Source organism: Eutrema salsugineum, unplaced genomic scaffold, assembly GCF_000478725.1.
Source record: "Eutrema salsugineum unplaced genomic scaffold, Eutsalg1_0 scaffold_8, whole genome shotgun sequence".
NCBI lineage: Eukaryota > Viridiplantae > Streptophyta > Magnoliopsida > Brassicales > Brassicaceae > Eutrema > Eutrema salsugineum.
The window spans coordinates 845,407-870,312 of record NW_006256414.1 but is presented as its reverse complement, the minus strand read 5'-3'; the positions used below and the strand labels follow the sequence as shown (position 1 = coordinate 870,312).

At 35.7% G+C, this 24,906-nt stretch overlaps 4 protein-coding genes across 5 annotated transcripts; 2 read left to right on the top strand and 2 right to left on the bottom strand.

Moving 5' to 3' along the window:
* Positions 1-1,151: 1,151 nt before the first annotated feature.
* LOC18009841 (GMP synthase [glutamine-hydrolyzing]) lies at positions 1,152-4,523 on the bottom strand. Its single transcript, XM_006391670.2, has 6 exons — positions 3,769-4,523; positions 2,845-3,095; positions 2,388-2,763; positions 2,162-2,293; positions 1,903-2,078; positions 1,152-1,436 (listed from the first exon to the last, which is right to left on the bottom strand). Exons 1-6 carry the CDS (start codon positions 4,312-4,314, stop codon positions 1,313-1,315), a joined length of 1,605 nt encoding a protein of 534 aa, XP_006391732.1. The 5' UTR covers positions 4,315-4,523; the 3' UTR covers positions 1,152-1,312.
* Positions 4,524-4,680: 157 nt separating this feature from the next.
* LOC18009922 lies at positions 4,681-8,038 on the bottom strand. Its single transcript, XM_006391668.2, has 7 exons — positions 7,632-8,038; positions 7,086-7,347; positions 6,935-7,002; positions 5,821-6,853; positions 5,666-5,742; positions 5,437-5,584; positions 4,681-5,335 (listed from the first exon to the last, which is right to left on the bottom strand). Exons 2-7 carry the CDS (start codon positions 7,273-7,275, stop codon positions 4,782-4,784), a joined length of 2,070 nt encoding a protein of 689 aa, XP_006391730.1. The 5' UTR covers positions 7,276-7,347; positions 7,632-8,038; the 3' UTR covers positions 4,681-4,781.
* A 4,893-nt stretch (positions 8,039-12,931) lies between these two features.
* Positions 12,932-16,260, top strand: LOC18009981 (UDP-N-acetylmuramoyl-L-alanyl-D-glutamate--2,6-diaminopimelate ligase MurE homolog, chloroplastic). Of its 2 annotated transcripts, XR_002900874.1 has the most exons (6): positions 12,932-14,801; positions 14,902-15,018; positions 15,119-15,294; positions 15,455-15,600; positions 15,759-15,927; positions 16,074-16,260. XR_002900874.1 is itself a non-coding variant. In XM_006391667.2 (5 exons), the coding sequence occupies exons 1-5, from the start codon at positions 12,932-12,934 to the stop codon at positions 15,775-15,777; spliced, it is 2,328 nt and encodes a 775-aa protein (XP_006391729.1). In that variant the 3' UTR covers positions 15,778-16,115. The 2 variants fall into 2 exon arrangements, 1 of the variants encoding a protein (XP_006391729.1); XM_006391667.2 differs by having other exon boundaries at positions 15,759-16,115.
* Positions 16,261-17,796: 1,536 nt separating this feature from the next.
* On the top strand, positions 17,797-21,976 carry LOC18009887 (signal peptide peptidase-like 2). Its single transcript, XM_006391666.2, has 14 exons — positions 17,797-18,080; positions 18,726-18,884; positions 18,992-19,103; positions 19,298-19,417; positions 19,548-19,699; positions 20,143-20,322; positions 20,439-20,473; positions 20,564-20,720; positions 20,806-20,859; positions 20,979-21,071; positions 21,199-21,341; positions 21,445-21,515; positions 21,614-21,697; positions 21,818-21,976. The coding sequence occupies exons 1-14, from the start codon at positions 17,934-17,936 to the stop codon at positions 21,931-21,933; spliced, it is 1,623 nt and encodes a 540-aa protein (XP_006391728.1). The 5' UTR covers positions 17,797-17,933; the 3' UTR covers positions 21,934-21,976.
* Positions 21,977-24,906: the final 2,930 nt, after the last annotated feature.

Here is a 24,906-nt window from a genome sequence, read left to right as displayed (position 1 = left end):
GAAGAATGTAAAGATGTAGCGTTCTCTTCATTCAAAGATTTGGCGGTTTTTATGGGTCAAATATCATATTATTATAGCTGCATTTTATTGTGAAACATGAAGTATGGATGGTTCTTGCAGAGCATGACAATTGTGCATTTCATAAATATGAGAACATTAAAAATCAGAGGTAATTATATGTTTTCAAGCAATTCAACCAAAAAAATATAGCTTTTATCTACGTCTTTTTTTACTCATATCATGTTTATGATTCTAGAATAGTAGAATAATTTTTCTACTTATCCTACTTCCTTCCAATCCTTAAAAAAAAGTTATTTGTTTTACAAAGATTTTATTTTTTTAAAAACCTAATACTAAACAATCAAACAAATTACCTATTCTTATAAATATATATATATATATATATATCAACACAAATATATTTTTAAAATATTATGCGAAACAAAACCTGCGCGTATGCGCGGATACAAAGTCTAGTTTAGATAAGTATGGATGAAGTCAGTTACTACATCCCATCTCAAACATGCGTAAAATCTAATCACAAAACGTATAAACCTAACTAAAGGATCCATAAATTAAGTTTGTTAGAGTAACCAGAACTACATTTTGTACACAATGCATTTCCTTAATCATTATATCCTACTATAAAAATTGTTATTGATTACTCTAAATGATGGAAAAAGTTTTATAATTACACTTTTTATAACAGTATTCAACCATGTTCAACCAAAACCCAAAGATTCACCATTTTATTTGTTTACTGACTTGGAAAATATAGGATGCATTTTATTTGTTAGAGTACATTTTGACCAGAACTACATTTTGTACACAATGCATTTCTTTAATCATTATATCCCACTATAAAAATTGTTATTGATTACTCTAAATGATGGAAAAAGTTTTATAATTACTGGCACACAATTTGGGTTGGGCTGAGTTCGATTTAGCATGGACTATATGATATACGGTCTAAATGACCAACCCGGTTCATGCAAACTGTGAGATGCTAATGTAAATTTGGTTCTCATTTGATTTTGAAATGGTGTGCTCGAAGTCACGTCAAGAAACCAATAATGTGGTAAATATTTTATCGGCAACATGACGCTAATATCACACGAGGCTTAAATCTATATAAAAAACTAAAAATGAAGTGTATAATCATCATCAAATAGTTTATCAGAAAACCATAGTCTACTAATAATAAGCATCATCACCATCATTGTTCGATAATTATGATGATAAATCATTTTTACATGATCGAAGAATTGCAGACATCCATAAATAAAAAGCCAAAATTTATCTGATTCTTTCTTTATTCCCATTCGATCGTCGAAGGAGGCTTTGATGTGATGTCTTGAACCACACGGTTTACTCCTTGAACACTGTTACATATTTTCCGGGAAACATCGTCCAGAAACTTGTGCTCAAAATTGAACCTGCAGATTTTTTAATACCACCAATCACAGTCCAAATCACAATTAAAAACAAAAAAAAATTGCATTTGCGTTTTTTGCACCGCAAGAAAGTATCCAACAAAAATTAACACCAATCAAAGAAAAGATTAGATACAAATACAACTTGTTATCCCTAAGAATCTAGGTGGCTTAATTTGTATTCAGATCGGCTAGCGAGTCATACATAATATCACAGCAAGTAAAGATTGTTAAATTTCATTATCCATTTACCTAAATACATAACTTTAAATACTCAAATACCTATAATAATCTGTCCTAAAACTCTCAGATACCCAAATACTCAGACCTCAAATTCTAAAATAACTGAACTAACCAACTTTGAGATATTTGGGAGATCAAAACCTCAAGTATTCACATCAACACCGTAACAAGTTAAAGATCAAACGAGTTTTATATGCACCGGTATAAAGAAATGAAAGAATCTTACCAATCTGCAGTCATTCCGTCTTGGCTTGTAACTGCGCGAAGAGCAACAACATGAGAATGTGTTCTCTTGTCGCCTTGGACTCCAACTGATCTTACAGGCAAGAACACTGCAAAAGCTTGCCAGATCGAATCATAGAGTCCCGCATCTCTGATTGATTGGATGAAAATCTCATCAACCTGAGATAAAGAAGAGTTTGGTCAATGGGGCAAGTGCAAAACCAAGAAATTGTGTTTGAGCTAAAGGTTCTAGATAAACTTGCCTGACGAAGAACCTCAAGGGCGTTTCCTTGAGTAACATCTCCCAAGACTCTAACAGCGAGTCCTGGACCGGGGAATGGGTGACGCTTCAAGAATCCTACGGGAACATTCAAGATTCTTCCGAGCTCACGGACCTTAATTGAACAAAACAGAAAAAAAACGAACTGTGGTAAAACACTATACAGTTGCAGAAAAAGAATGCTAGAGTTAAAGACAAAAGTAACGTACCTCATCTTTGAAGAGAAGCTTGAGTGGTTCAATGAGCTTCAACTTCATGTCTTTAGGGAGTCCTCCGACGTTATGATGACTCTTGATGGTGTGAGAATGGGTCCTGTCAGTACCCGGGGGTGGGCACGACTCAATCACATCAGGGTACAGAGTCCCTTGAACTAGAAAAGCAGGTTTCTTTCCATGCTTTTTCTCCAACTCCTTGGCAAATTGATCGAAAATGTTGATGAACTCCCTTCCGATTATCTTCCTCTTCGTCTCGGGATCCACAACGCCTTTGAGTTGACTCAAAAACTGCTCCGATGCGTCTACACAAGTAACAGGTAGATGCAAGTCTCTCTCAAAGGTATCCATCACACGTTCTTGCTCCTTATACCTATGAAACGGACCACTCTCAATTAAACAAATAAACATTATTAAGTGCACAGCACAAATGAAAAATCGCTTCTTCTCTGACCTTAAGAGCCCGTTGTCGACAAAGATGCAATGAAGCCTATCTCCAATTGCCCTGTGAACAAGAGTTGCAGCGACAGTAGAGTCCACACCTCCTGATAAGGCGCAAATAACATGTTCATCTGATGCAACGGTTTTGTTAATCACTTTAATCTCTTCTTCCATCAGATCCTCCATCTTCCAATCCGCAGATACTCCACACACATCAAAGAGGAAGTGCCTAAGTGTCTCCATCCCTTTTGGTGAATGTGTCACCTGCAAAATCCAACAAAAAGCCACTTCATCATAAGCTACAATATACATTAATAAGCAACATTTATTATCAGACATCCACGAGTACTTCTCTAATCAATGGAACACTAAACCATTGCAATAGCTCAGTCTATTAAACAGAACTACCAATTCCTCCAAAAAAAAATAATGTCTCACTTCTTCACTTATCAGAGACAGTCACAGAACATGAACTGACAAACTCTACCAGGTCTTTTTGGATTCTTCAAGATATGAATAACTAACATACGAAAGATCTAGAATTTCTCACCAATAAACCCTAAATCCACTAACAACCAACGAAAGCCATTTCATCATAAGCTACAATCAACATTCACCTGTCTCCAACCCATGCTTTAGAAACCCCAGCACACCCCTTTCATCAAATGAACGAGTAGATCAAGGAACCAGTAAAAGTTCAGTCGATCAACAAAACTACCATGATCATTAAAAAGTCTCATTTTTTCACTTATCAGAGAGAGTAAGAACATGTACTGCTTTCCAGCTGATGAATTCTCCCAAGTCTCATCAGATTCACTAAGATATGATCAGCTAATCATTCTAAAGATCCACACTTTAATCATCAATAAACTCTAAAATCCACTAACAATCCAATCCATAACTACAATATTATATCAGATTCTTTAAATTTCAATACCTCAGGATGATACTGCAGACCATAAATCCTCTTCTTCCGATTCTCCAAAGCAGCAACAGCACCTTGAGCGCTCTGAGCCACAACCTCAAACCCTTCAGGAAGCTTAACCGCTTCATCTCCATGACTCATCCAAACCATTTGCTTATCTCCAGCACTCTCCGTCCCAAAAATCTCAGATTTACCTTTCACTTCAATCTCCATCTTCCCATACTCTTTACTCTCTCCTTCCACAACAACACCACCAAGCTTCTGCACAATCAATTGCAGACCATAGCAAATACCCAAAACGTGAACACCGTTCGACTCAGCCCACTCGATGAACCCGTCGGGGAAACTCGGCGCGTCGAGCGCGTGTACGGAGTGTGGCCCACCGGAGAGGATAACGACTCGTGGGTTATAGCTAGTGATTGATTTGAGCGATGAGGTTCCACTGATTACGAGGGAGAAGACGTTGAGAGATCGAATTCGGCGAGTGATGAGATGTGTGTATTGAGAGCCGTAATCGAGAATCAGAACCGTGTCGGGCTTCATCGTCGGCGTCTCCATGGAGGCTAGGGTTTTAGAGGTTTGGTGAAGGAAAAGAGAGATTTACTAGGGTTTTTCGACTGTTTATGGTCAGGATAGGCTTGGCGGGAAGCGGAGGCTTATAAAAACAGAGCAGAAGCAACTAGGGTTTTGTGATTTTTGTCCGAATCCCAGAAAACGAGAAGATGATCTTTTGTCATTAATAATGGGAAATGAAAAAAGTTCGAATCTTTTTGCCCACAATTTCCGGCTGCTGAACTGGTAAAGCCAAAACCCTTAAATCCCTCCTAATTCGAACACAAAATCTCCAATTGGTCAAAGTCAGAACCTTTTCAACGAGTCAGAAGCTTTTACTTCAACCAGACACAACGAAAGAAAAGACGGATCTTTTTTTAATTAAAAGAACTAATTACGAAGAGAAGATTCACAAATTTTAAATTTTTTTATACATAGCAAAAACAAAAAATGTTGAATAGCTCCGTAGAAATTCAAACTAATCCATATATTCTCCTCTGCATTGTTCTAAGCTCACGGGAGATCTCAAGCACCAATTGTTGCAGAATCTTTTCCACGATATCAGACACAACACCTTCAGATTCACCACCAAAATCCAACCAAAGACATGGCTTAATCAGATCACTCTCAATGATCTGATCCAATGTTCTAGGGGAAGAGTCACAGCAGAGTAAACTCCAGTCGAAAAGACTCATCGTCTGGTGAATCAGATCTTCTTCTCTTAGGGAAGACGGTACATTGACGACTCTCGAGCTCTTCGATGGCGTGAAAGGCCAAAATTTTATCTCTTGACGGTAAACCTCACGGAGAATCTCGTCTGTGTAATCAAGAACAAGAAGTTGATTGTTGTTGTGATTACCGTGTGAGAATTCGTTGAGAAGTGATGTTTCTTCGTTGCATCTCGCCATAAGATTAGTCCAATTCAATCTTGAAGCTTCAAGAATTTTCCTCACAAACTCATGAACAGAGTCTTTTTCGACGAGATCGATGTTTGGATCATCGAAGGATAATAATCCAATCTGCTCTTCTGCATGAAAGTAGGAGACTTTTTCAGGTAAATCAAACGAATAATTACTGATATGATATGAGGATGGGAATCATGATTTGGATTAATCTTGCGGCATTTACCGAGTTTAGAAGTTTTCACATTTCCGGGGCTAACTGTTTCGTCTTCCACATGAATCCTCTCTAGAACAGAGACGGGACTCGGTTGCTCCTGCTCCTGTTTCGGGTCATAAATGTTGCTGTCTCGTCTCTCTAGACTCGAACTCGACTCCTGCAACGATTTAAAGCATAGATTAATCATCAAATCCTCGTAGAGGGGTAAGAAATTTGTACTCTTTTTGTCAGAACTTACCGCTAAGCTCTCGAGATATCTATCTTCCTCAAATACGTCTTCTACATGGGTTTTCAAACTTCTGTACTCCGTAGAACCTGGTTCAATTCTTAACAGCTCAGTCACATTGACTCGAAGATGATTCGTTAAAGTTTTTGTACACAGTTTTTCATTACCTGTACAATTGTCATCGAGAGACCTTGGATTAGAATTGTGCGGATTCGGGTCGAAAACCTCGAAGTTCTTGTCCAAGGACCACAACTTGAAGCTCTCTCTCCTCTTCTCCAGCCTCTGTCTTCTCTCTTTGAGTTTTGTCTGCAAGCTACTCAATGCATTAGGAACTTCATAAACCGGAGAAGAATTTGATCTCTCCAGTTGCCTTTCCACCATGAATCTCCTTGGCAAAACATCATTCTCCTTGCTTAGCTTGAAGACATCAGATTCAACCCGTTTCTTGCGCCTAAACACCGGTGACTCCGGGCTTCTATGGCCAACTGTACTGGTAGAAACATCACTTGTTCTAAAAGCAGCAACCTCGATTTCACTAGCTTTACCGCTACACTCGGGTTTAATTTCTATGTGATTGCTGTCTTTGTTAGATCCAACAACAAGCTTCAACTTCTTGGCTAGATGTTTGAATCTCAAGTACACTCTATCGTCAACCGAGCTTGATAATCTAGGCTTCAAGAGAACAATCTTATCCAACTCATCAGCGAATGAAAGAGATGTATCCCGTGGTTCCTTTACCTTAGATCCTTGCAAGTCTTGGCCTTTCTTCGCCGAGAAAGAATCAGGATCTTGTAAGAGTGTAATAAACAATTCCTTGTTCGAACTTAAAATATCTAATGCTTCCATGAACTGCTTAGACCGGTCTTTGCCATTCTCCTCTGCCTTCGAACAGATAAATGTTTCAGCGGCGTCATTCACACAAGCTTGAAGGTTAATCTCAAAGCTTTTCTTGCAATCTCTCCCATTCTTCAGATCCATTGGCTTATCCTTATCATTTGTCTTCTCAATTTCACTTAAAGAAGATTGTTTTAGCTTATCCGGGCTATCGCCAGTTTCCTCCTTTCGATTCTTGATCCTCTTAATCTCTCTCTCTAGTAATCCGTGAACAGGTTTTGATTCATAGTTCTCCTCTTCTGTTTCAGAACTTAAAGATCTTCTCCTCGTTTTAGGCTTACATGAATTCTCTCCTTCCACAATCAGCTGAACAACGCAAAGATTCAGTTTTTTTTTTCCTTTAAAATCCTAAAAGCTAACCCAAAAACTAACAGTTTAAGAACTTACATCATTACACTGACATTTATCATGAAGTCTCTTGAGCAGATCAAGCTGGCTTTTAGTATAAACATTACCTGCAAAAAAACAGGAATCAAATTAACACTAAGATCATGAAGTGATCCAAGAAACATCGATTAAAAACACTTCTAGTACTAACCTGCAGAATCTCTGATGAATTTCTTCTCTGGATTCAGTCTCTTATTACCAGATTTCACATGTCTGAAATCGAAGAATTTTATCAGTTTCGAACCACAACCCGACTTATAACTCTCGTAGAGAAGAGGGCTTTTAGGGAAAATTGCATTTCCAGGACTCTTGCTGCTTCTCGGTGATCTCCTTTTCTCCATTGATTACCAAAGAATTCTTCAATCATTCAAAAACTCTGATCTTCAATCTAGTAAAAACCGATTCACAGAAACCTGGAAAAAACAAAAACCCTTATCTCTTAACAACAATACCGATAAACTTAAAAACATATAAACAGAAGAAAAAAACAGAGGATTCTTATGACAGAAAATTGCTTCTTCTGCTTACAAAACTGTCAATTTTACTTTCTGGGTTTCCTTTTTTCCGTACCCTAAACCCTAGACTGAGATTTTCAGTAAAAACTTCTTCATGAAAAGAACCTCCTTTGGCGTAAAAAATGCAATCTTTCAATGTATATGTGTGCGTTTATATACATGAATTTCAGGGATTTGCTTACCTGAGTGTTTAGGTTGAAATGGGTCAGAAAAAGATGCAAACTTTTCCTTTTAGAGTCTGTGGAGCCAATCAAGCACTGAGCTTTGTGATGGACTGATAAACTTTAAGAGTTAAAAACCTCAAATTTTTGTTTCGACACACAAAAGGAAAAAAAAAGTGCCCAACATGATTGAGGTTGGGTTTTTGAAGATCTTTAGAGAAAATTAAAGGGACCCTTGTCTCTTCATCTACCTATCTAATGAAAAAGAAAAGATTTATTTGTTTTTATAAATTGGGGTTTATTTTTGTCTTCGAGAAAATTTGTAAGGACAATAAATGAGGATTACTGTTTATTCTTGGAGATGGGTCCTCTCGCCATTAAAGAGGCTTTAGTCCCGTTATGGAGAAGAAGTAGAAGAGGAAGAAGATGAAGGAAGAAACTTTATAAAATTAAATGAAATGTGGAAAAATAGGAAATGATTAGAATAGAAAGGAAAACAATCAAAAGACCAATGGAAATTTATACTTTTAGATCTTTTTTTTAGACCGTCAGACATCTTTTTGTATTTCGCAGGCAACCAGACATTTTAATAGTGGAAGTTTTTGTATTCTTATAATAAACTAAATAATTACTTTCTTGTTTTTAGTTTGCCAAAATATTTAAGTGAAAATGAGAAAGAAGGAGAGGGACGTGAGAATGAAAGAGACATTGGAAATTTGCAGACTGTTTTCACATATAAGACAATGCTTTCAAATAAAGGTTTTAATTCTGTCATCTTCTTATCTACAATTACACATATTTTGTATATATATATATGTTTATGAAACATAAATATTACAGTGGGTTTTATGTGATTTAGAACATTAATTTATCACTGTCTAAAAAGTACACTTTTATTGACAGTGTACAGATTTTTTGGCCCAAAATTTTTTTCAATCGAAAATGTAACCGTTGGAACTCCAGTAATTATTGACAGTAGTACTAGTACATCTGCTTTAAATGATGAATATATATATATATATATATATTACTCTTATTATTACCTATTAGGTCATTATATTATACTGTTATAGTCAAATATCGTGCCATTAAACCAATTAGTTCCGAGTAGGCGAATACATAAATGAATATTATTAGTCTTATTTTCTGCAGATTAATCTTATTAAATTAGTAACGTAAAGACTTGTTTTTTTTTTTTTTTTTTTTCCACACGTAAAGACTTGTTTTTCCATCTATGTCATAGTACGTGTATACACATGCACATTTAATAGGTGTGCGTACATTACATTAATACTTTATATATGTATATATCAAGTTATCAACAAGTTAATGTGTATATATTTGAATAAAATACATTTATAGAGTAACCGATCCCAATACGACATGTTCTTTTCTCTTCCATTTTCATATTTGGTATTTGCTACCGGGTCTGTGTTTAAATTAAATATAATTGTAATATAATATACAAACCTTTCATCAGATGATAAACAAGGACATAAACTAGAAACTGTAATTATTTTAGTATTTATATTGCTGCACGTTCTCGAAAAATCTGGCAAAATTATTTACTTTTGATGAGTTATGTGAATTGTGAGTGAACCCGTAAAGTAATCTGAGATCTACATGTGTTTTTTGTTTTCATGTTGATATGGTTAATATATAATTAACAAAGTTACGCTATATGTAACTAATATAGAGAATTGAAATTTAATTTATTCAATGGCATGTGATTGTCGTAGTTGAGATGGTGACAGTGATTGTTAAACTTTTACGGACTCAACTTTTAATTCACCCATTCACAATTTTTGTAACTATTGCTTTTTGCATGAAAACAGTTGGTCTTGCAAATGCATGTGTTTTGCTGCAATCAGAGTTGTATATGTACTTAAATTATTTTTTTGGTTTAAATGTTAAATTATCTGTTGAAAATTATCAGCCGAAGACAAATCGTTTCTCTTATTTTTGCTTTCATTGTCAACAGTTATTACGTTATTTAATTAAAATGTTTGTTCTTAAGTATATGCTATGGATTAGGTCTATCAATCAATTCTAATTTGTTTCGTTTGTTGCACCTCTTTAAAAATCAAAATTGTTAATAAAAAATATTTCAAGCGTTTTGAAAACAATTAAATATAAAACACATAAGATAGCCATTACAACAAAATCGTGAAAAACAAAAGTTCTTGATATACAATACAAGCTCGTGGGTGAGATATGAATGATGATGGCCTTCTTTTTAATGAGGATTAGTCGATGGCAGGGAATTAATTTATTATTTTTCTACACTGATCGAATTTACTCTGTATGTTCTGTTCATCTTTTATATCACCTTTCAACACTAACAAATCTTAACTCTGTAGTCAATAGGATTAGGTCAATATGATTAAGTCAAGACGACTTGATTATTCAAATTTGAGATTGCATTTTAGTATAATCTATACGCATTATCTATTAAAAAACTGGTGAAACATTAATATGATTGTTTGACTAGTAACGGTATACGTGTGGTTGTCCACTTGTCTTATGTTATTAATAATCAAAATCCATCTAACTTTTCACCAAAGTTTCTCTCCGCCGTCCAATAGAATATAACTATTTATGTCAAATTGCCATTTGCCTATACATATTATAATCCTTTATATCATTTACGTAAATACAGTAGACGAATTGTTTTAGATAGTGTACCGACAAAGGTATCACGACAACTGACATTTTTTCACCATTACATAATTTTCGTAACATCAAATATCAAGTATACGTATTACGAATACATCTATATCTGCGTATGTAGTTGCGTGCCCGTCAATGTATGTAGGTGAATAAATCGTATCTTATACATTCATAAACGTCAAAGCTACGGACGTCATATATTACTTAACCAAAGGTGAAAGGTACTTAGAATTTCAGTTTAATTCTTTTGTTAATTAATGGAAAAAACTAAATTCATTTAACAGATTTGGACTGGAGAGGAGAGGAACTTAATCTATTTATACTATAGCGAAGTTCAATATACGTATTCGACACTCTCATAACCGATAATTATTTTAACCAACATAAAGAGTTAAGAAGTTATCATATTTGAAAGAGAAAAAAAGAAATTATCATATTTGTTATCATACAAGTTAGTAAAATCCCGATTAAGCAATATATGGCATTGTTCAATATAAATTTTACATTGCTTATTTATTATATTAAAATAAAATCACTTTTAGTGTTTGCTTCCAAACACTCCCAAAATTTTTTAAAATTTATTTTATTTTATATTTATATTAAATTCCAAAAATTAGGTATTAATTTAAATATTTTTAGATTCTCCTTAAATATTGGTGATAATTAAATTTAAAATTATTCAAGATTTTTGATAATTATATTTAATTATTAAAATTTAGGTTTAGTTTAATTTAAAATTCCAAAAAAAATTTAAAATTTTATAATTAAAATTTATTACAAAAATTTAGGTAATAGTTTTAATTACTTTAGAATTCTTTAAATATAGGTTAAATTTAATTTAAAATTTAAATTTTAAATTTTACTTTCATAATATCGCAAATGATAAACGAATATCTTATTATATTTTATCATAATCAAACGGTCTAAAATATCAAATATTTAAAATAAAGAAATATTATATTATATTTCAGGTCCTATATAGGTTAGTTTGTTAAAACATGTAAAAATTAAATGTTAAAATGATTTAAGGTAACTAAATGAACAAGTTAGCCAATTTATAGATATATCTATTTTTATAATAACACAAATGGTATTTGAATATCTTATTATATTTTATCCTAATCAAAATCGGTCTAAAATATCAAATATTCAATATTAGTAAATATTTTTATATTATAATAATATGATATAACAGATTAGGGTTATGCATTTATAATTACATTTTTATACAAATTAGTTTTTAAAAACATGTAAGTTATTAAATAATGATAACATTAGATCGAAATATACTTAATTAATTTATATTTTTATTCTACTAATATACAATTTTATACTATTTAAAGTTAAAACATGATAACAAAATGTCCTGCAAAAAAATAGCTCGACACCAGTATGATGAAAAGCTTAACACATCTCATTCTTATAATTTTTTCATATTTAAAAATTTTAAAAATAAATATTTTTGATTTAAGAAAATAAATAAATAATAAAAATAACTTATATCTAAAAAAATATAAATTATATTAAAAAAAACAAAAAATTTCCGTGCGGACGCACATGTTTAGAATCTAGTAAACAAATTAAACTAGATACATATAGATAATCATAATTTGTAATACGTATTATTTGAAGACTATGACATATTAACATGGATCTGATTAGACTCATTTCTTTGTATTTTATGGATATTTAAGAGAACAGTAATCGCATTATAGCATGTGCACGTCACGTGTTATGAAATGGGCCGACGGAATGTTTGATGTGAGGCCCAATACGAAAAGGGACCACAAAGGGTGTATTAAACCAACTCAACTGTAAATGGCGGTGGTCGGTCCACGTTACAAATTTTTTTTTTTGTCGTCTTTTTTTTTTTTTTTGTCGTCCGGTCCACGTTACAAATTAAAGTGGCCATGTGATTTTACGATGTTCTATCGATGACCAAGTTACGGGTTTATAAAATAAAATAAAAACAATATAAAAATAAAATTATACACTAAAATTTAATATTTAAGTGAAAAAATATGTTTAATTTATAAGTTTACAACTCAATTATTTGCTTAATTTTTGATGTGAGATGGATCTTATCAGTTTAAAAAATAGTAACTCTTGAAAATCTAGAAACAAATTAACTTATCTTTTATGTCACACTCAGTAGGAAAAAGATATAAAAATATATTTGTCTGTTGGGTTTTCTGCAACAACTTAGCAATTTTAAGCAACTACAGTATAACTTCTATAAATTAATATTCGATAAATTAATACCTCCATAAATTAATACATTTCTTAAATTTCATATTAGCTTTTTAAACTGATTTTTATATCGATAAATTAATAAATTGATAAATTAATAAACAGTTCCAACATAAAGATTTTATTGTATTTGTCTTCTCCTAGACAGGTAGGTAGACTACTAACCGGATTCTCTAATAGGTTTCTATTTCGTTGGGTAAACCGTATTCAATAACATAGTGGGCTATTATAGTGGGCCATGATTACGGGCCCTTTCCTATATATTTAAACCCACTTTTTTTATCATCACTGATACTTGATACGCACCGTTTTATCGGTCACCTTTAATTCCTCTATACGCACCATTTCGCAACCAAACTCTTATCCCCTCGAAAAACCTTTCATCACTCTCTCAGTCTCCAATGGCGTTCACTTTCCTCTCTCCTCACCCAGTATTTCTCTCTCTAGGAGGAACCACCTCTTCCTTTTCATACAAACCGATTATCTTACCATTCTCTCGAAATTCCCGTAATCTTCCGTTAGCAGCTGGACCTGCTCGTCGGAATTCGTACCCGAACCCAGCAGATGACGACCCGCCTGAGGCTCCGGAGGATTCAATGCACGGAGTGTCAAAGTTTCAGCAGATACAGCGTCAAGCTGCTCGTGCCCGGAAGCTAGAGGAAGAAGATTTCGAGAAGAATCGGAACACGTATCTCTCCGCCATCGCTGATGTGGAGGACGCGGCGGAGACGGGACAAGATGACGTAGAATCTGGAGGAGATCTGTTCTCAGATATCGACAGAGCTATTTCCATGAAACGCAGTGAGTTTGTCAAGAAAGGTTTTCTCCAGCCCAATCCTCCCAAAACGGCGTCGTCTAAGAAGATTGAACAGGAAGATGGGGAAGAAGGTGATGTCACCGACGTCGGTGATGAGCTTGGAGAAGAAGAGGTTGAAGATTTGGATGAAATTGATAAACTAACTGGATTAACCGAAGTCTCCGACGAAGAAGACTGGGTGGATGAGGAAGGAAACCCAAGGATCAACAAGAAGAAGAATATTGGATCCGATCATCAATTCGAGTTCGATTTAGATGATTTCGGTGGATCCAAAGTGAGAATTGTGGAACCTAAATTCAAATTGAGCTTAGCTGAGCTTTTAGACGAGAGCAAAGTGGTACCGATCTCAGTTTACGGCGACTTAGACGTTGAGATCACCGGAATTCAGCAGGATTCGCGAGGTGTAAGTGCCGGAGATCTCTTCGTTTGCTGTGTTGCAAGTGAAAACGATGGAGATTCCTTCTTGAGCGAAGCTGACAAGAGAGGAGCAGTGGCTGTTGTAGCTAGCAAAGAGATCGACATTGAAGATACATTAGGTTGCAAAGCACTCGTCATCGTTGAAGACACTAACGCAGTTTTAGCAGCGTTAGCTTCTTCCTTTTATAGGCATCCGTCGAAGAACATGGCGGTGATCGGAGTCACCGGCACGAACGGGAAAACGACCACCACGTATTTGATCAAAAGCCTCTACGAAGCGATGGGTGTGCGAACAGGAATATTCAGCACAGTTTCTTGTTATATCCATGGCGATACCAAATTAGATACGCCTAATGCCACAATGAACCCTGATGCGGTTTTGGTTCAGAGTTTGATGGCGAAGATGTTGCATAACGGAACTGAAGCTCTGGTCATGGAAGCTTCTCCTCAAGAGCTTGCTTTAGGGAAATGTGATGAAGTGGATTTCGACATTGCGGTTTTCACAAATTTGACAAGAGAGGATACTGATTTTCTTGGTACTGACGAAGAGTATAGAGATGCTGAAGCCAAGTTGTTTGCAAGAATGGTTGACCCGGAAAGGCACAGGAAAGTGGTTAACATAGACGATCCAAACGCAGCGTTTTTCGTCCGACAAGGGAATCCTAATGTTCCTGTTGTGACATTTGCCATGGAGAACACCAAAGCCGATGTTTACCCTTTGAAGTTTGAGCTTTCCTTGTTTGAGACACAGGTTTTGGTTAATACCCCTCAAGGTATACTAGAGATCTCTTCAGGTTTGTTAGGACGGCATAACATTTATAACATTCTTGCTGCTGTTGCTGTCGGGATTGCTGTTGGAGCTCCTCTTGAGGATATTGTTAGAGGTGTTGAGGAAGTCGATGCAGTCCCGGGGAGGTGTGAGTTGATCGATGAGGAACAAGCTTTTGGTGTTATTGTGGATCATGCTAACACACCTGCTGGTTTGTCAAGGCTGCTAGATTCAGTTCGAGAGCTTAAACCGAGAAGAATCATTACGGGTATATGACCCTTCTTCCTCCCAATAGATAATCCTCTTGCTTGGTCCTATAGTCTTTATATCTGTGGTGGTCATGTGACTATTTTAGTTATTGGTTGAAGTTATTGGTTGCGAGGGTGAGAATGAGAGAGGGAAAAGACCGCTTATGACGAAAATCGCTACTGAAAAGAGTGATGTGACGATGTTGACATCTGATAATCCAAGGAACGAAGATCCATGTAAGTAACTCTGAGACTAGGTTCGAGCCTATAAACTTTTGAGTTTGTCCCGATCGAGGTATGTTAACAGTTAGTGGGAATTTTTTTAATGTGATTGTAGTGGACATATTGGATGATATGTTAGCTGGGATTGGGTGGACGATGCAAGAGTATTTGAAACACGGCGAACACGATTACTATCCGCCTCTAGCAAATGGTCATAGACTCTTCCTTCACGATATTAGACGTGTAGCTGTGAGGTGTGCTGTTGCTATGGGTGAAGAAGGGGACATGGTTGTAAGTTTTCAAATAAACCCATTCTCTGTATTGAACTCATTGTGTTACCAAAGTTGTTGTTACTTTTTTGGAGAAATTTCAGCTTCAAAGTTATATAATCGAATGGTGTTCTTGGGTATATAGCTTTACTTGACTCTGGTCTGTTTTTTTTTTTTTGAAGGTCGTAGCAGGGAAAGGCCATGAAGCGTATCAGCTTGAAGGTGATAAGAAAGAGTTCTATGATGACCGAGAGGAATGTCGAGAAGCATTACAGTACGTTGATGAGCTTCACCAAGCAGGAATAGACACAAGCGAGTTCCCATGGCGGTAAGTAGAACCGTAACAGTTATATTTTCCTTTCTATTTTACAGTCTCTTAAATGATAAAACAACAGACGAAATATCGAGATCCTGCTCTGACCTGTGAGAGTTTCTGAAACTTGGTTCTGATCTCTATCTTTTTTTTTCCTCCTATTACTTCTGCAGGTTACCAGAGAGTCATTAATGTCTGAGACATTGGTGAGATCATTAGAATAGAAGTTAGCTAATAGCTAAGACATGAAATTGGTTTTACTTCCACCATGGCTCTCAATGCTCTTGCGAAGATCGATCTACCAGGAGATCAAAACCGAACATTACGGTCAATTCGACACCGGTTCGTGTTAAGTGACAACATAAATAATCAGTTAATTAAAGTGCCATTTGTGAGTGTTAAAGTCACAAATTGGTTTTGGTTTGGTGAAATTAAATCTTTACATCCTTGACGATCGTACTCATCTCCTTGTGTTTCATCATTGATAGATTTTGAGGTGCGGAAACTGAGTGAAGCTGTTTCCCGTTTTTCATTAGTTTGAACGTACATAAATTCCCTGCTTTGTTGCCGTTTTCGTCACATAAATTTCTCCAACTTTGGGTTATGTAAAAAGTATCAGATGATTTGTTTGATCCTCAGATCCAATGCCCATGATTTTTCCCTTCCATCTGTTATAACAATGTTGCAGCACTTTTATTAAGACCATTTGAGCTTGTGAAATCTTGTGGAAAACACTGCAAAAAATGGTTCAAACATTTCTCAGCAGTTCCTCATGACACCAACTTTTTCTAAACTTTGTTTAGTTTCATGACCATGCATGAAATGAGGAGAGGCAAAAACCGAAATCGAACCAATCAAAATGAAACCATAATATATGATTGAGTAAAGAGGATAATATAAAAGAAAACATTACAAAAAACAGACAAAATACAACGATATCCTTTTGTAAAGCATCAGAGCAAATCAAAACTTAAGTTATGTAGAGATATTTATTGGAACAGAACCAAAGTTATATTGAGTTAGTTAATAAATATTAACCAAAGTTTTCTAAACTAAACAAACAACAATAAGATTTGAACAAAAATGCACACAATTATAGAAACAGAAGTTCATAGTGCAAGTTTTTTTCAAATGATTTTTTATTAACAAATGCCTACATGGATATAAGACATTGCTTACAACCTATTTAAATATCCGGAGAAAAAGTCTGGATTATACATGTCTTAGAAATTAGTTTAAGTCATTCGATTTGTGTTTTATCCTAAGTCATAAAAAAATGTTTTATTCAAATGAATTTTATTTATTTCACTGTAAAAAGAATCTTGAAATTTTGTTCCTGTAAAATACAATTCACAAACACATAATTTTTCATAATTTAGTTAATAATTACCAAAATAAAAATAATATGATTATGTAAAATATGACGAATGATCACAATTTTATGTTCAAAATAGTACTGTACTAATGTAAGTGGTTGTGATTGTGTATGTGTATGTATTGATCTAGAGATAAACATATGTGGTTAATTTGGATAAACCAATTTGAACTGAATAAACAAAAGCTGATTCAAATCAAAGTTGGTTTAAAATATTTATTTTTCATTTCACATACCCAAAATTGAAACTGAGTCTAATTGGAAAACTGAATTCAAACAAAAAGTACATATATGAAATAGATAGGGTTTCAATTTGGTAAATCGATGCACTTAATCTGAAAATTTGAGAAATTAGGAATACCGAATACATGATTGAACAATAACAAGGTTTAGGTCTGGTGATATGTAGTCTTTCGAGAACATATAACTATAAAATTGAATTTGGGTCCACTCAAGAACCAATAAATAATCAGTAATCATATAAATACCAAATAAAAAATGATTTGGTTAGACAAACAAAACAAAATGGTATTGGTTAGACAAACAAAACAACATGGTATGTCCAAGGAAATTGTCGCAACAAAGGTCAATGAATTATTGTATTGTTGATAGACGTAATCCAAAATCTTATAATCCCACTATAAATTGCATTTATAGTAGGATTGTTAGATTTGGTATAAATCTAGCTAAACCGGCCCACTCAGAAAAAGCCAAAACCGGTCGACCTAACGTCGTCGTTTTCATTGTTTCTCACTTTTCTTTCTTCGCGCTTACGTCACTTTCCACAGATCCAACAATGATATCTGCTAGAAAATATTCCCATTTTTTATTTTCAGGGAATATTACCCAATTTGTTTTTTCTATTATTATTTACTCTTCCCGTGGTTCACTCTTCTCTCTCTCTCGTTCTCTCTTCGTTGTGTCTGTGTGATAAATTCGTGATATTGGCGAGAGAGAATCCTTGGAGCATTCCATGGATTCGCTGGGATTTTTCCGGATTCTTCTCGTATCCGCTTCGATTTTACTTGTCTCTCTCCTTTCTACAGTCACCGCCGGTGATATTGTTCATCACGACGATTTAGCTCCGAAGAAGCCAGGTTGCGAGAATGACTTCGTTTTGGTACTAATCTCTACCCATTTTTTCTGTTCTTTCTCCGAATTCAGCTTGTTCTTGACTAATTTCGAAAATTTCCAACGAATTTTGTTCTTTTAAACCCTTTCTGGGTTCTTACGGAGCTCGGTAACAAGTTCCACAAAAACGAAATCGCAAGTTTCTGATTTTATGCAATTGAAACTTCGAGATTAATTTAGTAACTTTCGTGCTAAAGCTTAGATTCTTTTGCTTACTGTTTAGCTTGTAGTTGATCTAACTTACGGATTCATAGATTTTGAGTTTGCTTTTTTACTTCACTTCTTTACAATTTTCTTTTTCATTTCTCTTTTCTTAGCAGTGAAGTTACTTGTGGGGTTGATTCGAAATTTTTGAAGTATAATTCTAGTTAAGCCTTTGGATCCTAAGAACTAATTAAAATTGTGAATTTTCAATATTAAAGTTGTACCTTTTCTCGGATGAATATATCCCTTGTTTATTAAGCTATTGATTGCTTTCTTTGAACATCATCCACACTCTGGTGTCGATGAGCTTTTGTTACTTCATTCATATTTAAATCTGGCATTTCTTCTATAAAGTGAGAAGTGTTCACTAAACTGGATTAAGATCTGGTAAAGTTTATGTGTGTGATTTGTCACCTGATTCTTTCCTTAGGTGAAAGTTCAAACGTGGGTTAATGGTGTTGAAGATGCGGAGTTTGTGGGCGTCGGGGCTAGATTTGGGAGGCGGATAGTGTCCAAGGAGAAGAACGCAAACCAGACACACATTGTTTTTGCAAATCCTCGTGATTGTTGTTCACCGCTCAAGACCAAGGTTTTTTTATTTTCCCCTTTTATGATCTATGTCATGGAATCAATGTATTTAAACTAGCTATGATGTTTAAACTGCATGCGTAAACTTACTGTTCTAATCTTTGTTAGCTTTCTGGAGATGTTGTTATTGTGGACCGGGGAAACTGTCGGTTCACAGCTAAGGCAAATAATGCAGAAGCTGCTGGTGCCTCTGCTCTGCTCATAATAAATAACCAGAAAGGTATGTCGGTAACTTGTTTTGTGACAATCTGACTGTTGAAACTTGAAAGTGTGTAATTGCTTTGGTATTATTTGGGTATGGTTACCATTACAGACAATATGTCATTTATTCTGCTCTTATTCATGTTCTATTTTCAATCTCTAGTCTTGTTTGTAGAATTTAATGGTTGTTTATATGCTTGATTTTTTTTATAGAACTTTACAAAATGGTTTGTGAACCGGATGAGACGGATTTAGATATAACGATTCCTGCCGTCATGCTGCCACAAGATGCTGGTGCTACCTTGGAAAAAATGCTCACCAATAGTTCAGAAGGTACGTCATCTTGATAATGATAATCTGTTTAGCTTTTTTTTTTCTTTCAAACCATGATATTCTTCAGAATTAGCCCTTTATCTGAAATTCCAAATCAATATAACTCACTAATCTTCCGTACTTTATGTAGTGTCGGTGCAGCTTTACTCCCCAAAACGACCAGCTGTTGATGTAGCCGAAGTCTTTTTGTGGTTAATGGCTATCGGTACCATTTTGTGTGCATCTTATTGGTCTGCGTGGAGTGCCCGAGAAGCAGCTATTGAACACGATAAGCTACTGAAGGTCCGTCATTTCCTACTTATTTGGGGTTACTAATATAAGGCTAGGAACATTTAGTTGGATAGGTTAGGATAACATACACTGCTAATAATTAAGTCCCTTGCCCTTCTTGTGCAATTCTAATGATGCCAAAAGGGACAGAGTAGTTGGTAACTTGGTTTGGCCGAGGAAGAGAAATCATACATTCATTGAACAACACGTAGCATTTCCTTACCAGTTTACTTTCCCATATATGGAATGATTACAAGATAAACATCAAAGAAGTGGATAGGTAACGGATGGCTTTTCTAATGAACTGGGGCCCTCCTTGAGGCATTTGTCTGCTTTTCACAAAAATCTTCACATGGTTTTGTTTATTTGTTGCTTTTGTTTATGGTTGTAATGTCAGTGCTTACGTAATCATTCTTACTACTAAACATTTGTTTTTCTTTCCGCATAAAATGTAGGATGCTATAGACGAAATCCCTAACACAAATGATGGGGGTAGTGGTGTCGTAGAGATCAATACTATTTCAGCTATTTTTTTCGTAGTTCTTGCTTCGGGCTTCCTGGTGGTTCTTTACAAGCTTATGTCTTATTGGTTTGTGGAGCTTCTTGTGGTTGTTTTCTGCATTGGTGGTGTTGAGGTACCAACTTGTTTTTAGTTCTATTCTTTTTCTCTGCATCCTCTCAGTATGCGTCTCTTTCGACTTAAGATCATAATCCAATGCATACTTAAATGGTGTACCTTCTTTATCTTCAGGGTTTGCAAACTTGCCTTGTCGCTTTGCTATCAAGGTAAAAGCATGATTCCTTTCAGTGCGTATTGTCTTTAGCTCACTTCTTAGAGAATGTCATGGACTGTTCTTTCCCTGCATTGTTTTGCAGATGGTTCCAACGTGCTGGAGATTCTTATGTAAAAGTCCCTTTCCTTGGACCTATCTCGTACCTGACTCTTGCAGTTTCTCCTTTCTGCATTGTCTTTGCTGTTCTCTGGGCTGTTTACCGAAATCGCTCCTTCGCTTGGATTGGCCAAGATGTTCTTGTAAGATTTGCAGCCCTATACTTTCATTTTCAATGACAATCCAATTCGGTCGTAAGGTATTTGATAATGTTGTTCGATTGACTAGGGTATTGCATTGATCATAACAGTACTACAGATTGTTCATGTCCCAAATCTTAAGGTACGTTATGAAACATAAATTATATCTCTTCTCAGTCTGTCCATCTTGAAGTTTCTAAAACTCTTTGGAGGTATTTGAAAAAGAAAGATTCTAATAATGCCACATATTGCTTGGAACAGGTCGGGACAGTTCTTCTCAGCTGTTCCTTCTTATACGATATCTTCTGGGTGTTTGTCTCCAAGAAGTTGTTCCACGAAAGCGTGATGATTGTCGTAAGTAGCTAACCAATCAGCCATCCATAGAGAACCCATCAATTCCCAGACTCAAATCTCGTTTAGAAATCTTCATCTCATCTCAAAGGTTCCAGAAAATGCAATGTTGCTTCTATCTTCTCTGCAGGTAGCTCGTGGTGATAAGAGCGGAGAAGATGGCATCCCGATGCTACTGAAGATTCCGCGCATGTTCGATCCGTGGGGAGGCTACAGCATTATTGGATTCGGTGATATTCTTTTGCCCGGTTTGCTAATCGCTTTTGCTCTCAGGTTCAAAAGCCTTTCACTCTCTCTATCTCATGAATCATACATACATTGTTTCCTTTCACCAAGTTTTGCAAGCTTTCCTAACATTTTGTTCTTGCTCTTGCAGATATGACTGGTTAGCTAACAAGACTCTTCGAACCGGCTATTTCATATGGGCAATGGTTGCCTACGGATTAGGTAACATCACACACAAATCCTCGTAATCTCACGGATCTTCTATTGCTTCATTTTCTCCGTCATTGACAATCGCTCAAAACCATTTGATAAAACCGCAGGTCTTTTGATTACTTACGTGGCTCTAAACCTGATGGATGGACACGGCCAACCGGCGTTGCTCTATATCGTCCCTTTCACACTCGGTAAGCTGGAAAAATCTCTCCATATCTCTCTCTCTCTCTCTCTCTTTCTCGCTCTCTTTTGTTCTCTCCAACACGTTCATCGAATGAGTATTGAGAGAAGTGTTGGGGTGAAAAATGCAGGAACGATGTTAACGTTAGCTCGAAAACGAGACGATCTTTGGATTCTGTGGACAAAAGGAGAGCCAGAAAGGGCTTGTCCTCACCATGTCCGGCTTGAACAGTGCTCTGAGAAATGAGACGACCTGACCAAAAATTGTATACAACAAATTAGAAAAAAAAAAAAAAAAACCGTAGGGGTTTGTAATCAATGTAACGTAAGTTGTAAGATTCGTTTTCTCTTCAATCCTTATTAATCTATGTTTGTTTATGTTACTTGCATCATTACTATTGAAGTAGAATCCATGATCAATCTTTGTCTATATGGTTTGTTTCTTTTGTAACAACTGAGTGTTTAAACAAAAATGTGTATACACACGTAGACAAACTTGACGATTTTGCGATCTAAAATCTAAAAAGTTATATTTACATATATCATAATTACATATAAATACATCACTTACATATGTAATGCATTAAATTAACACACAAAGGAGTGCAAAACCAAGGGACTGTGAATGAGGTTGCATTTCAAACTATTCCATACAAGAATCTCTCAAGTCCTCATGATACTGCATAACCATCTAGAATCAAAGAAGAGTGATGAATTTTCTATAAGCTTTTAAAATTTGTTTCAATTGCAATTTCTGCTTTTGTGCTTGCACATAGTTTATAAAAGAGTTCGTATCTGAGAGATTACAGACCCTATGTTTTGCTCTGTTCAGCGGCACTATTGCTTCTTAATACATACATATAAATCTGCAATGGAAAGGGATTTTTGCTCTCATAGTTTTTAAATAATCTTTTCGAACATGTGAAAATTCCTCAGACTAACCCTTAAGGTTAATGTATTGACAAACTTAGCCTAACATATCCATCAGCTTACTAGACTAACCTTAGAAAGTTGGTGTTATACCATTTTGTCCAAATAATGAATATTTTTACCAGATTGCCATTCGATTTTTAAAAACCTTAAAAAAACATTTTACAAAAAAAAAAGAAATCATAATCATCCCTTTTAATTACTTATAATCGAAAATCGAAAATACAAAAACATAAAGTGAAAATTCCTCAGACTAACCCTTAAGGTTAATGTATTGACAAACTTAGCCTAACATATCCATCAGCTTACTAGACTAACCTTAGAAAGTTGGTGTTATACCATTTTGTCCAAATAATGAATATTTTTACCAGATTGCCATTCGATTTTTAAAAACCTTAAAAAAACATTTTACAAAAAAAAAAGAAATCATAATCATCCCTTTTAATTACTTATAATCGAAAATCGAAAATACAAAAACATAAAAATAGAAACTGAAACCCTAATCTCCTCCGGCGGCGACTGTAAAGGCGATTTCGCGACGAAGGAGACGATTTCGGCGGCGACGAAAGCTTTTCGGCCACTCATCTCGTAAGTCTTGACGTCTGGGTTAGTTTGTCGTCGCGAACAAGTTTTGACTTCGGTTTTTGCGACGGTTGTGTTTGGGTTTTACTCGCGACGGTTGTGTTTGGGTTTCAATGGTGGTTTCGCGCTAACGTCGGAAGAGAACTCCATCTTTTCGTTCGTAGTCGAAAACCCTTTACCCAGAAATCGTAACCCTTTGCTTTTTCTTTTCAGGGAAGTATTATCGGCGGGTTCCGTCTTTCGAGAACGGTTTCTACTGAGCCCAGACGATTTCCGGCGACCAATTTCTGTTTGTAGTGGTTCGGTTTTAATTTCTTTTTGGTAGACTTTCAGCAGTTGGTTGCAGTTGTTCGATTTGTATATGCTTAACGGTAGATTTATTCGTGTTTAACGGAGTTTTTTTCTATGTGTGGTAGATTTGTTTTCGTTTCATTGTCTGGTAGTATTGTTGGTAGAGTTATTGTTGAGATTGTATTGGTAGATTTAGTTGATTTCGAGTTTGGTTTCGAGTTTGGTAGAGTTATATGTTATAGTTGCTCCCGGGTTTGGTAGATTTTATATGATAGTTGATTTCGAGTTTGGTAGACATGTTCATGGTAGACGCGTTTGGTAGACATGTTCATGGTAGACGCGTTTGGTAGACTTATGTATTCTATATATGCTAGTAGATTTGTGTTCTTTATTTGTTTATTTGGTAGATTTGTGTTCTTTATTTGTGGTAGATTTGTGCTAGTTTTGGTAGATTTGTTAATGTTTTGTGGTAGACATGTGTTTGTTCATGGTAGATTTGTTTCGATGTCTTGTAGATTTGTAAGATGTTTTTATTTGTTTGCAGACATGGCTTCAGCTAGCGGCTCAAAGGATTATCCCCAAAGATTGTACCCAGAAGGCAAATCTCCTGTGCTGAAGAAGAGTTGTCATCATAACTGCAAGCTTCATGAGTTCATCATGATGATCAGGGATCACCTTGGGGAAGATATTTACGACGACATCATGAATAATTCTCAAGTTGGCGTGCTACTGAAGCTTGCATTGTCTTCGTTCATATGGAGTGCTAAGACGGTTCAGTATTTTGTGAGCAACCAACTGAAGGTGGATAGGAATCATGAGTTTTGGACTCTTATTGGAGGTCGCCCGGTCAGATTTTCACTCTTAGAGTATGCTGAAATCACGGGGCTAAACTGTGACCCAATTGATCCCAATGACAAGGTGGAAATAGATCACACCGAATTTTGGGCCGAGATTGGAGTGAGAGGTGGGGAAGGCCCCAATTGGAATGAGTTAGAAGCTCGGATGAAAACTTGCCAAGCATGGACTTATGAGAAGAAGAAGATGTTGGCGTTGCTTTTCATTTTGCATGTTGGTGTATTGGGACTTCACCGCAACAGTCGAATCCCGTTGACTTTAGCCAAAACAGTTATGGATGAAGCAGCTTTCGAGAGACAGCCGTGGGGTCGTTATGGATTCCATGAACTAATTTATTCCCTCAAGATTGCTAACTTGGGGGGAGCACGATACACTCTCCACGGATGTGTACAGGCAATGCTTGTTTGGGGTTATGAGTGCATCCCTATATTGGCTGAGAGAGCAGGGAAAATACGCCCCGATGTAGATGACTCGGTTGTTCCTCTTCTTAGGTGGACTTCATCACGGTGTCGTAATGTTTTCGAGACTCTTTTGGAGATGGATAAGAGTGAAACCGAGGATC